The sequence below is a fragment of the Drosophila pseudoobscura genome, chromosome 3 (genome assembly GCF_009870125.1).
Source record: "Drosophila pseudoobscura strain MV-25-SWS-2005 chromosome 3, UCI_Dpse_MV25, whole genome shotgun sequence".
Taxonomy (NCBI): domain Eukaryota; kingdom Metazoa; phylum Arthropoda; class Insecta; order Diptera; family Drosophilidae; genus Drosophila; species Drosophila pseudoobscura.
Genome location: NC_046680.1, coordinates 9,389,757 through 9,402,874, shown reverse-complemented (window position 1 = coordinate 9,402,874; position 13,118 = coordinate 9,389,757). Strand labels below are relative to the sequence as shown.

The window sequence follows — 13,118 nt, the reverse complement described above, 5'->3', positions numbered from 1 at the left end:
GTCCGCCCAACTCCTTCTCCTTGGTGCTCCCCTCTTATGCTTGGAGTGGCAGCTCGCTCCTCCCCCTCCTCCTGTGAGGCATGAAAAGCGTTGAAATCTGCAGTGCCAACAACAAGTAGACGAGGGGTGAAAAGGAGCGGGGAGTCGGGGCTGTAACCTGATCCCACTTCCTTCGACTGGGGGGCCGACACCTTCTGTCGCCGCCGACGCATCGCTCTGATTTATCTCTGCCACAGCCACATCATATCCATAAAAGTATATCCCATTCGCAAACAGGGTGTTTCATTTTGATGATTTTATTGTTTTTGAAAATCAGCTAGAATTAACTTAGAGTGTCTGTGGATTACATTTCGAGTGTGGTCTAACAATATTTCATACAAGAGTGCGTACAATCAGAGCTATATGCTACATATACATACTATATACTATATATTCGTACATATGTTAATAGGTTTCTTTATTTAGTTAGGGTTTCCGAACAGTACAATATCAAGCTTACAAAAGTCAAGAGATCCGATCGGATGTCGGACCAAAGCCTTCGAAGTTCGAATATATATCTCAATAATAGGAATAAATAATAAATATACAACAATCTGGAGTCGAGACAAAGTTTTGGAATAGCTGGATCTGAGGCTTTTCAATTTGTTTGATTGCCTGGAAATTATGTTAATTTCGGGCCGATCACGAGGGATGGGATGCTGTAAATGCCGAGGGTGGTTGAATCAAGGGGTAGGTTGATATCTCTCTCTTTCTGTCTGTCCGTCTTTCTCTGTTGTGGACACCATTCTACGTAATCCAGCTATTCCCGTAAGATACTCATACATTTTCTCCCTAGTAATTTTTATACTTTTTTTTCTCTCTGTAAAATATGTACATACGATATGAATAACAAAACAAAATATCAGCTAAACGTGGAAAAGGGTAGAGGGAAAGTATGAAAACCTAAAGCCTTTTCTTTCAAGTCTATGAATATCGTAAATATAAGAGTATAATATCATATCTGAATAGGGTTTTATTTGGTCAAAGCTCTATAAAAAAAAAATCCAAATTTATTTTCATGTGCCGTGTGGTAGGTATGTTGTGTTTCCATTTCGCTTTGCCACGAATCATTTCGATTCGATTTGAAATTTATGTACAAAGTTCGTGCTGCAATTAAACGTAATACGAAAAAAGTATCTACAAGATATACGCGCATCTACATATACATATGTATACATATGTAGGTATGTGTGCGCCTGTGTGTGGGTCTGTTATTTGCATTATTCCGTTTTGTTTGTTTGATTTGCTTATATGTATATAGTGTAGTATTGTTTTGTATCTTTATGCCCGACACGCTCGCTCAAAGCGGCGCAAAATCGTTAAAATTTTATCGCCTCGTTGAAGAACGTGAGTATGTATCGGTTATCGATGTGAGTGTGTGTGTGTGTGTGTGGGTTTGTGCATGTGTGTTTCTCTTCATCTTCTTTATGGTCTCTGCTCTGCTCTTCTATCCACCCGGCAGCACTTTATTTTGACTCCACCACCAAAACCACAACTTCACACTTCGGAGCACATTCTCCACGTCGCACTGGTGGCAAGTGGCAAGTGTGAGAGGTGGTGGGGGGGTCATAATCAAATATTCTTGATGCGATTACGCTGCTCCTAACATTCGGGCGCCTATCAGGCATCGGAATTCTACATATAATCCTATTTTAAACAAAAAAAAAAGTCTCTATCGCCTCTCTACTCTAGGGTTCTATTCGGGTTTCGGTGCTGCTTGGACTTTCTCCCTTGCTCCAAACAAAAAAAAAAAAAAAGCAAAAACGAAGATCAAACGATCAAAATCGTCTTATCTCAGGTTTTTTTTTACTGATATTTCTAATAATTAATTCGTTGCTGCTTTGTGCCTAACTTGTTCTTTCTTTCTTTGTTTTTTGTTAATATTTATGTACATATATTTGATTAATTTTTTGTACGATATATTTTTAACATTTTTGTGGCCTGCCTTTTATCGAATATTTAGTGGTATCCCAAATACAATTGCAAAATATTTTCTTGGCTTTGAGAACGATACGGTTTGGTCTCTAATCTATTCTACACGTACATTGCGTATATTGCTTTCTATTGAGGGTATTCCGGGTCGATTTTAAGGCTTACGAATCTCGTCCATTTCAAGTTAACTGATTTCATACGAATTGCACTTTTCTTCGGGAGCGAGGTCAGACGACAGGTGTTGTCTGTCTCTCAGTTGTTGTCATTGCTGCTGTTGTTGTTTTGTAGGTTCTCCAGCGGCGCCACGAGATACATTTGCGTTCCGCACAGCCACAGAAAAGCTGCAAGGAAAGAACCAGAAGAAGATAGAAGAAACCAGAATGAATGAAAATGCTATTCGCCTTTGAATGGGTGAAAATACAAAATGATGTAATGATGTTCATTAAAAGGCCAATGGAATAGCCGAATAGCCAAAAGAATACGAAACAGGGGAAAGAAAAGAGGAAGGCTAGCAAGTATCTAAATACCCTTACAGATTTATTGTGTCTCTGGACAGCCGATAATTGTAGCCAGCTATTTGTTAGTATCTAACATTTAAATCTATAGTATTTTCTGGGAGTTATACGATGGAGTTCCCTTAAAATAGCATCTACTTTTTGCAGCAAAATCAAGGCTAAGTGCAATATATGTACTATATGGGGTCAAGCGTCCAACCAAAAATATAAATACCCTAAAGAAGTGTATGAAAGCAAAACTGAAATGCCTTCTAACGGCACAAAATAAAAGCAAAGTAGAGTTCGTATGAATGACCGACCACGACCGCGTTGCCGAATGACGAACGACAGAGACGAGACGACAGACTGAGCGAGCAGAGGAAGTAGTACGCGAGAGGAAAACAGTAAAAGAGTAAGAGAGAGAGAGAGAGAGAGAGCAAGTAGAAGAAGACACTCACTCACATTATTTGTGTATAATGACTACTTGAGAAAAGCCAAGCGAACAGCAAAGGCGGAGGTGGAGGAGCAGACCGGAAAAATAGGAAGAGAGAAAAACGCAAAACACGAAACGTAATTTGTATAATTCGAGTCTCTATTCCATTCCATTCCATTATGTGTGGGAAATGCGCCAAAACGTACAAAATTATAGCCAACTCATAAGGGAAATAGAAAAAAGTTGGTTAGAGCTGGTTCTTTCTTCCGCGTTGAAGAAAGAAGCGTCCAAAAGTCATACCTTATTATACGGACGGAACCCGACTTTGGTAACCAATCAATCAGATTGATGGAGTGAGATCAAATCAGGCCTCCAGAAGAAATCATAAAAAATATAGGGGAGATCGGTTTGAAGAAAATCAAGCATCGACAAAAACTATCGAAGGATAGGAATTTATAAAAATAGGTGCTCAAGGGTAACCGTGATTTAGGGGAAATCTAGCATGAAAAGATAGGATTATATTACTTTACGATGCATAGTACCGGAATAGGTAGTAAATAAAGAACTTTTAAAAACAAGAAGAAAAGCATCGATGGGAAACGACTGGAAGATTCGAGGGAAATCACTAGAAACCAAAAACAAAATCGATTGAAAAACCTTTCATATCAAAAGAACGAATAGTGGATCCAATACAGTCTTATTTAGAACTCGGAAATCTGAGCAATACTAACGAATAAATGGTTGGAGTGGTGTTTGCAATCAAAGTAACTAAATGTAACCTCAGCGAACCACTTAAAATAGTCGAAATAAGACAGATCTTTCATTCAGTTTGTATCGATAACAGCTTTAAGAGGGGCTTTCCAAGAAACATCGAAGAGATCAAAAGAATTAAGGATAGGAAATTGCAAATGTAAACTCAAGAAAAACATAATAGGATCAAAATTCTGCAAAAAAATAAGAGAACTTATGGGAGTATCACTTATGGTAATACCTCGAGGCATATCAGAGGACAAAGGAAAAGTGTTAGGCCCAATGAAAACTCCACTCATTTTGGAAATGAACATCATTATTTACTAGTACATAGCTAAATGCAATTAAAAGTTCTGCTGGGGCACTCACCTTGTGACTAAGCGGAACTCGCCACCGGTGCCAGGGTGTCAGTGGCGGCGATCTGTACGGGCGGCTTGGGCAGGGCCTCGGACTGGCTGACGATGCCCGCCGCTGGGGCGGGCAGGGACAGGAGAGTGCTGGCCGCAGAGACGGTGATTGCCGTCTCCTTGGGGGCCGGGACGGTGATTGCCGTCTCCTTGGCCGGCTCTGACTTCGGGCCGATTGCGATTTCGGGCTGGACTGCGGCTGGGGCTGGATCTGGGACTGTTGCTGTTGCTGTTGCCGGCACTGTAGCCACCGCTGTCGTCTTGGCCAGCTCCGGGGACTTGGCCGAGCTGGAGGTGAGCACCAGGGGAGCCTCCTCGGCCAGGGCAGCGGCTTTGGCCTCGGCACGAATATTCAAATTGGCCGCCACTTGATCGATCGTCGTCGGTTTCTTGGTGAGGGCACGCGGCGAGGTGGCTGCACTGCATCCAGAGCTGCTGTGGCTGCTGCCATTGCTGCCAGTGGGACTGAGCAGGCCCGGCGCGGTGGTTGACATCTTGGGCTTCTCCTCGGCCTTCACCGTCAGGGGTTTGGTGATTGCACTGGCCAGAGATGCTGCTGCCGCTGCTGCTGCTGCTGCTGCTGGAAGCGTTGTCTGATTGCGAAAGGCCAGTGCGGATGGATTGGGTATGCTCCGCACTGAGGCATTCTGGGGCCGCACCACTGCATTCCCATTCTTTGGCTTGTTCTCGAAGATGTTGCTGCCGCCCGACTTTATCGAGATCTTCTCGCGCGCCGTCGCCGATTCGGAGAGCAAATGCAGATTCTGTAGATCATCGCCAGTACCAGTGCCAGTGGCTGTGCCACTGCTGCTGCTGCTGCTGCCGCTGCTGCTGCTGCTGGTAGTGGTGGTGCCGTTTCCCGTGGCTGTTGTTGACGCTGCCCCAGAGGTTAATCCTCCTCCATTGCCGTTGCTGTTGGCGGATATGTTCTGTTTGATTTTGTTTAAGGCTGCCTCCAGGCTGTTGCTGCTGCTGCTGCTGCTGCTGCTGCTGTTGATGTTGCTGCTGCTCGTGGTGCTGATGTTGCCAGCAGGCGGTGATGTGGATGTGGGCGCCCTGTTTGTCCCAGCCAATTTTGTGGTTGTGGTGCTGCTGTTGTTGTGGCTGCTGCGACCCGGGTTCGCTGATAAATCAAGTATGTCGGCATCCTTGGCTAATGCTGCTGCTGCCGCAATCGCTGGGGCCGTTGTCATGGCTGTAGTTGTGGCTGCTGCTGGCAGCGCAGTGCCAAACGGCGGTCGAAATTCGCGCAAACCCGTTTTCGATGGATCCAATGCAGCGGTGCCATTGGTTTTGCTTTGACTGCTGCTGCTGCTGTTGTTGCTGTTGCTGTTGTTGCTGCTGCTGCTGCCCGTCGTCGAACCACCTCCAGTTGCCGCTGCAGCTGGCGGGGATTTCTTTGAATTGGCGTCTGCCTTTGCGCTTGACTTTGATGGAAACGAGAGTGGAACGGTGTTGCGCAGATTTATTAATGCAGGCGGAGATGTGCGATAAGCCGCATTGTTGTTCTTGTTGCTGCTGCTCTTGTGGTTGTGGCTGTAGTTGTGGCTGCCACGTTGCCCACTCAGCGCCACTGACAGCGGCGGCGACTTGACAATCGCCGGGATCGGCATTGGCATCGGCATCGGCATGGGCATCGGCATGGGCATTGGCGGCGACTGGACAGCCCTCTTGGCCTGGCCCTTGGCCTGGCTCTGGGCCTGGTTCTGGTTCTGCTTGGGCAGAGCCGCCGGTGGTCCCATTATGCGGCCGCCAGTCATCATCGCGGGCGGCTGTTTGGCCACAGCCGGCTTGTTGGGTCCCAAGCGCACAATCTCCAGGGCGGGCACGTGGCTGGGTGGCTCTGGGAAGGAGTAGGAGGCCAATTGCTGACTGGGTCGCCCGCGGGGGGTGATGGTCACCGAGCCACTGCTGAGGGTGGCGCTGGGCAGCGACATGCTTATGCTGGCCGGACAGTGCACGGGCAGGGCCTGCTGTTTGGCCATCTCCGGGCCGTAGAGGCGCATCTGGGCGGGATTGGGCTGGTAGGAGGCGGCGGGCACCTTGGGCATGTTGCCGTTGGCCTGCATCTGGAAGCGGGCCGCGTAGCTGGCCATCGCCTGGACCTGCTGCAGACGCGCCTGCTTGGCCTGGCCGCCGGCCAGGGTCTCGTCCACGGACACCGAGCGCTTTGGCTGCTTGTTGGCCGAACTGGCGATGGAGCTGGGGGTCGAGAGGTAGCGCTGCATGTGGTACATGTTGCGATTGGCGTGCGTCGGTGGCTGGGGCACCACAAAGTGTCCACCGGGGGCCGACACCTGGGCCTGCTTCCGGTTGTTGTTGTTGCTCAGCGGCGGCTTCGTGGCACCCTTCGCCGGTTGCTGCTGCAGCGTCTGCTGCTGTTGCTGCTGCTTGGGCTTTGGCGCCGGAGCAGCAGTCGTCGGCGGGGTGAGTGGGGTTGGAGCTGGGGTTGGATTTGCTGCTGGGGATGGGGCTGGGGTGAAGGCCTTGAAGAGGCTGGGCGGCAGCGGAGGCGATGCCGGCAGCGAGAGTTCCTTGGCCACCAGCGCCATCTTGGTCACTTCCGTTTCCGCTGTGGGCGTGGGCGGCGGCGTGGGAGCGCCGGTCATGAGGCTGCTGATGCTGCGCGACTCCTCGCCGAGCGTCCGATTGAGCACGTCGCTGGTGGCGCCTCTGTCTGTCGTCTCGTCCAACTTCAGGTGGGAGAGGGAGATGGCGGAGCCGAGGCCCAGTTCGCCGCCAGCCAGGGAGTGGGATCGCTTCAGGTCAAGCTTGTGCGCCTTGTGGTTGGTGGTGGGATTGGAGGTGATCTTCACCTTCATCTTGCCGTCGGTCTGCGAGGAGATCTCCGCGTGCAGCTTCTTTCTCTTTCCGTTCGCGTCCTTCGGCTCCTTGGAGTGCTTCTTCTTGCGCTTGCGATGGGAGCCCGAGCCAGAGCCCGAGGTGGAGTTAGAGGTGGAGATGAAGGTGTTGGCATCTGTCGTGCCCAGGCCATTCGAACCGGACCCTGAGCCGTTGGTGGATGTGGAGCACGAGGACATGGGCGAGGCATTCGGACTGTATTTACTGTCCGCTGGGGCCACCGCTGGGGCGGAATGGGCGGGCTCAATGGGCTTGAGGCCGATGTTCTTCGCGTAGGTCTCCAGGTCGAGCTGCTGCACCGAGCACTGAGTGGTGTCCTCGAGGCGAGGCTCCGCCGACAACGGCATGGACAGCTTGCTCCTCATGCTGTTGAGCTCGATCTTCAGCTTAGGCAGGTTCCCCTTCTTGTTGGCCGTCTTCAGCTCAAAGTCCCCCTCGTCGCCGTAGCGGCTGAGCTGCGAGGGCGGAATGCTGACCACGATGTTCATGTGTGGGGGCAGGGCGGACGATTCTCGTGGCTGCTCGGCGGCCGCATCCGGTTCCGGCTCCGGCTCGCTTTTGACGCGGGCCACGGCATAGTCGCTGTAGCGCATGTCGTTGCTCCGGAGACTCTTGAAGCTGCTCACCGAGCTGGAGCTGGAGCTGTCCTCGAGCTCTCGCTTGGCCGTCGCCAGGCGCTTGGTCTTCGGGGGCGGTGACAGCTTCGAGGACTTGTTGCTGCGTCCCTTGGCACGTGGTGACCCCGACGACACCACAGCCGAGTCCAGCTCGGACTCGAGGTCCTCCGCGAAGGTCACCGACTTCCCGCCCTTAGAGCGACGCACCTTCTGCACATTGTCCACGTCTTGGTTATTAATCTTCGACAGATTGTTCTCGTCGTTTTTTGCTCGCTCGCTCTCGTACACCATAATCCGGTAGCAGAAGGCCATCGGGGCAAGCTGCAGGGGGTGGACAGTGGATGGAAGGAATGTGGGAAAATGGGGTTGGAAAATGGACATTGAACGTTAATCTGGTGGCACAATTGGATTCGGTTTCCCCCTGCCCCTCTTCCCGCTTCATCCGAATTTTCCGGTAGTTGGAAAAGCCACAAAAAGCGACAATAGACACCGCCCCATAATCGCAGAGAGTAGAGGATGACGACACTTACCCCAGTCCACTTGTAGCAATAGCCCACGTCCATCAGAGTGAAGTTGGAGGGCAGCACCTCGTCCTCGTAGGTCACCTCCACCTCGATCAGCTTGTTCTCCGCATCGATGTTGTACTTGGAGCAGAGGAAACGCCGCAGCAGCTCCACGTTCAGTCCGGCGGGGCACTGCAGGTAGATAACCGGCGGCACCTCGCCCGCCGTGCACTTCTCCAGCATCGCCGGATGGTATTCCAGGGAGAGACTGCACGAAAGACAAGCGAAAATTGGATGGCATTAATACCCTGGATCCCTTGGACTGGCTTTTCCTTTCCCTTCCGTCTTTTTTAACCCTTCTCACCTCATAAGATCCGACGATGTAAAGAACTCCGGCTCCGGCTCTGGCTCGGGCTGCTCGTCGTCCGCATCGAACAGTACCCGATGCTGCTCTGTGAATTCGGCCAGCTGATCGCACGCCCGTCTATACAGACCCGGCACCAGCTTATAGATCAGAGATCGCAATGTGTCGTCCGATCTGGAAGGGAAATGTGGGCATTGGTCTTTGGGTCGCTCTAAACTGAGGGTTTCATGTAAAAGGGAACTAGAAAGCTTTGAAAGCATGGCCTTTTTCCTGGTATAACTTGTTCTACGACCTATGTACATATATCTTATATATATCTCAAATATCTTCCATCTTCCATCTTATAGAAATCTTTAAAATTCTAGGGAATATACTATTAAGGAACCAAAAACGCTAATCTTTGTGGAACTCTGTACTCATGTAGATTCCTGTAAAGTGGATGGATGGAATGGATGATGGACCTACCTGAGATTGATCTCGCTGATCTCCTTGCCGCTGGCCTTGCACTGCGGGCAATAGGCGACTCGCAGCAGATGCTTCAAGATGCAACTGCGGCAATCTGTGAAGGAGAGGGTTTGGTTTCATTTGGGGATATCCTGGCAAAAGGACAACCCCAGACGGAGGGGGAGACTACTTACATGTGTGATAGCAATAGTCCACTGTGGTGGGATCGATCATGTAGCCCTGGCAGAGGCCACAGGTGATCAATCCATGAAACTGCCGCACATCGCAGTGTGGGGCAGCAGTTGCCGTGGAACTGGAGGCCGTGGAGATTGTGGAATCCATAGCTGGTCTGGCCTCGGGTTGAATCGTTTTGTGCGTGGTTTGGAGATGCATTCTCCTCCTCCTCCTGCCGGAAGTGTGTGTTTTAGTTAGCCTCTCTTTTTGGTCCACACTCAAGCGGCAAGCATGTCCTGCAATAAAGAAAGCAGTTCAGGTTTAGGGGGGAGTTTTATCCAAGTTATGGATAATAAACTGTTGGTCCGTGCTCGTGCACCCCACTAATGATGGCCAAAACGAGCGAGCCTCGACCTCACAACGGTGACAAGAGCGACGGGGCAGGTGGAAAGGGGGAAACCCATAACTGTGAGAAAGACAAGATTGAGCAAAGACCCATCATCACATCACCATTCGCCCATCATCGTCAACATCTTTGTGGTTGTCGCCCGTCAACGGCAGCGACAAAGCCACAGAGAGAGATACATCATCAACTATGTATCTGTATCTGGCCTCAAAGATACGGCAACGTCAGCAGCAGCAGCAGCAACACACACACACACACAGTGAAAACTAGACACAAAACGGAAAACTTTAGACTAGTAAGGCAGCCATCCATATCCATGAATCGGAACAATGATGAAAACAAAAATATGGATAAAGCAAAAAGAGTACAAAAGTAGCAACTCTATAGGGTAGGGGGCCTGGTGGCCAGGGGGGGCAGGGTCTGTAGTGTTTCGGGCGCACAAGCGACGCCCTTCGTGCCACAGAGGGCACCTACCGAGAGAGTATCACCCGAGAGAAGCACACACACACACACACACACAGCTAGGCAGAGACACAGACACAGAAAACGATGTGCACTCGACGGTGTACTTGAAGCTAGTTTTAGCCTACCTCCCCCCCTGAACCCTAGTGCCCCCAGCACTCCTCCTGGCACTGGATGTTGCCGTGCAAGCGAATAAAACTACGAAAATTACGCTTTTGTGCCCCACACAGACTCAAGAGAGTCAGTAGGCAACAGAATTTCCATCATTATTACAATGATGACTACTACGTTGATGGTGATGGCGATAATGATGATGCGGGAAAGGCGGAAGGTGGCAGGGCAAAGTTCAGCAGGTTGTTTTGGGGAACAACTCATGCTACTATAGAGAATCTCTGGGATTCTCTGGAAACCAGAGGATTTCTAGATGCTTCTATGATCTGTCAAGCCAAATAATGTTTTAAAAAAAAGCTATTTCACCTTAAATTTGAGTCTACCAAATAGTATAATCCTAGTAATATGCTGCTTCAAACTATCCTAAAGGGTTTTAAAATAATATTTGGGTCTATAATATATGTTACCTATTCATTTGCATAGCCTTAACCATGAATATATCAAACTTTTGACGTTTCGTGTATCCATAAAATATTTTCCTTCTATTTAGACTATCCTTAAGTGCTATCTGAGTGTATAAAATATTTCAAAAGTTTCTCCAAGAGCATATTTTTGCAGTTATCTGTCTAATATTGTTATTAAATGTGTGTTACAGTAGACCATCCACCTTCTGGTAGATGTTTTCCCAGACTTCTATTCCAGTAAAGTTTTGTTTTCCTTTTATCAAACCCTTTTTTGTTCGGATCTACATATTTTTCCACCCAGTCTTTATTCTGAGCTTCTGCCACCCCAAAGGGCAGCCAGTAGTCGCATCAGCTTCATCCATTTTTTGTCTCCGCTGCCTTTCGCCTTTCGCCTCTTGCCTCGTTTCAGTTTCGTTACTGGTTGCTGCCTCACGCGAAACTGGCACGAAAGCTGGGGCTTTTGTGAAGGGAAGACCGAAATAGTTGTAGCTGTAGTTGTCAGCAGGCAAAATGACAACACAGAGACACGACCGAGGAGAGGAGATGAAGAATAGTAAGAAATGGGCAAAAGCAGGGGAGAGGAGAAGGCTGAGCTAGCAAAACAAAAAACCCAAACAAAAACAAAAGCTCAAGAAACTAGAAATAAGCCAGAGCTGAAAAGTGGGCGCAAAGAGGTGGAAAAATAGAATATGAAGATGGTGATGCTGCCGCTGCTCTGCTTCTGCCGCTGCTTCTGTTGATTACAAAGTGTGGGCGCCCACGCCCACACGCCCGTGGGCCCGCCCACTCAGCTGTGGAAAGGCGTGAGAGGATAAGTGCTCGTTAAAATGCCACCCATTGCTGGCCGAATGGCCTTTGATAACGTTTCGTATTGATGACGTCGACAGTGTGACGTTTTTGTCCACGCTTTTTGTTTATACGCCGCAATTTCGTAAAAGGCGCGCACTACGGCACACAAATACACACACAAAAACGCACACATACAGTGACAGTGACAGTGACGAAATGGTCACAGCTTGAACAAACGCCAGCAGAGGCAGCGACACCGACAGCGGCAACAATAATAACAAAAGTTACGACAAGCGCCGGTACGGGACGACACCCACCGACCCGCCCGCAGGGTGGTGGTTGCTACTGCTACTCAGGCACACGCACACACACACTCACATATGTGGAGCAGCATACGCAACAAGCTCTTGCCCGAATGTACGAAAACGAAAAAACGAAGCGACGACGACGACGACGACGACGACGACACCGACAAGCGAACGAAACTCACTCAGAAAAAGGTAAAATAAAGCGCGTCAAACAATTTCAGATGGAAACGGCAGCACTGCTGCCTTGTATAGCGTTTCTTGGGGCACGAAGACAAACTAAAAGCATTGCACGACGAAATTCAAATGCTACGTGCGGCACACACTAAATCGCGGTCTCAGATTCGTACGCTTCGTGTGTACTCGCTCTCGTACTCGCCGCAATTACGAACGCCCGAAAGAGCGCACGCGGCGAAAAACGAGACACCGACATGTGCGTGTATTTGTATTCGAGATTGAGACGACACAAATTTCTAGAAACACTCGCCGCGGCGAGAGAGCTGCGGCGACGAATTCCGAGTGGGAGTGGATGGGAGAGAGAGAGAGAGACCTGGCGGCAAACTTTCTACTTTTGCGCGCGCGCAATTTCGCCGCAATCAAGCCGTTTTTACTAACCGCTTTTCGCCGCGCGACGAAATTCCCATACGACACTCACACACACACACGCGTATGCACTGGTCACGTGTACGTGTGTTTACAAAATGTTCACCAATACACTGACACTGCACACTTTTTCGGCGTAAAGTGAAATTTTCCGATTAGAAATGAGTTTCGTTGTTGTTATTTTTCCCATTTCCACTTGGCTTACTTTTCCGCCCGTACTGAGGGAAACTGCGACGCAAATTGAGTATCCTCTCGAGCTAGAGGAGAGTTTTCCCGGCCGAGTGTCGAATCAGTTTTTACGCGCTTTTCTAATCGATTTACACTAAATGGAAATCCGTATTCACACACACACGCACACACACAAACCACACGGACGCACACACCCAACAAGCAGCGGCATAAACAGCGCTGCTTCTTCTTCCACTTCAGCTGCTGGCTCTTATCGATTTCTCATACACGCTCTTTTTTCCAACCCAACCATCCTCAGACAGAGATTTTTCTGCTCGCTCTCCATACCTCTCCGTCCGTCTCGCTCTGTCCCTTCTCGCTGTGACGCGTGTAGTATTCTCCCGTATTTCTCGCTTACAGAGTGCACGCCACGAAAAGTCTGAAAAGACTGAGATACAGATAGACCTGCTGGCGCTTTGAACCGTTTTCGTTCGTTTCGTTTCGTTTCGGGCCGCGTTTTCGTTCGCCTCGACGATGTTCAGCGCAAGCTCAGAGAGAGCGACCAGAGCGAGATGGATCGATGTTGCTATCTCTCGCCATTCGGTGCGGTCCTTGTCGTTGCTGCTGCTTGATTGGCTGCCCGAGCTCGCGAGTGGGTGTGTGTATTTGTGTGCAGCGTAGTTACGAGTGAGAGAGAGAGACGAGGCAGTGGAGAACTTGATTTTTTGGGGTGCTATACACCGTACATCGTTCCGTTCGTTCCCGATTCCGCGAGAGTGTGTGGGTGGTGT

The 13,118-nt window shown here is 49.6% G+C and overlaps 1 protein-coding gene across 3 annotated transcripts; it reads right to left on the bottom strand.

The window, feature by feature from the left end:
* Positions 1-280: 280 nt before the first annotated feature.
* Su(z)2 (Suppressor of zeste 2) lies at positions 281-12,796 on the bottom strand. 3 transcript variants are annotated; one of them, XM_033378005.1, is made up of 7 exons: positions 12,676-12,796; positions 9,040-9,315; positions 8,867-8,960; positions 8,402-8,575; positions 8,065-8,305; positions 4,018-7,855; positions 281-2,312 (listed from the first exon to the last, which is right to left on the bottom strand). In XM_033378005.1, exons 2-6 carry the CDS (start codon positions 9,236-9,238, stop codon positions 4,025-4,027), a joined length of 4,539 nt encoding a protein of 1,512 aa, XP_033233896.1. In that variant the 5' UTR covers positions 9,239-9,315; positions 12,676-12,796; the 3' UTR covers positions 281-2,312; positions 4,018-4,024. The 3 variants fall into 3 exon arrangements, with proteins under 3 accessions (XP_033233896.1, XP_033233897.1, XP_033233898.1); XM_033378006.1 differs by lacking the exon at positions 12,676-12,796 and adding an exon at positions 11,630-11,930; XM_033378007.1 differs by lacking the exon at positions 12,676-12,796 and adding an exon at positions 11,742-11,930.
* Positions 12,797-13,118: the final 322 nt, after the last annotated feature.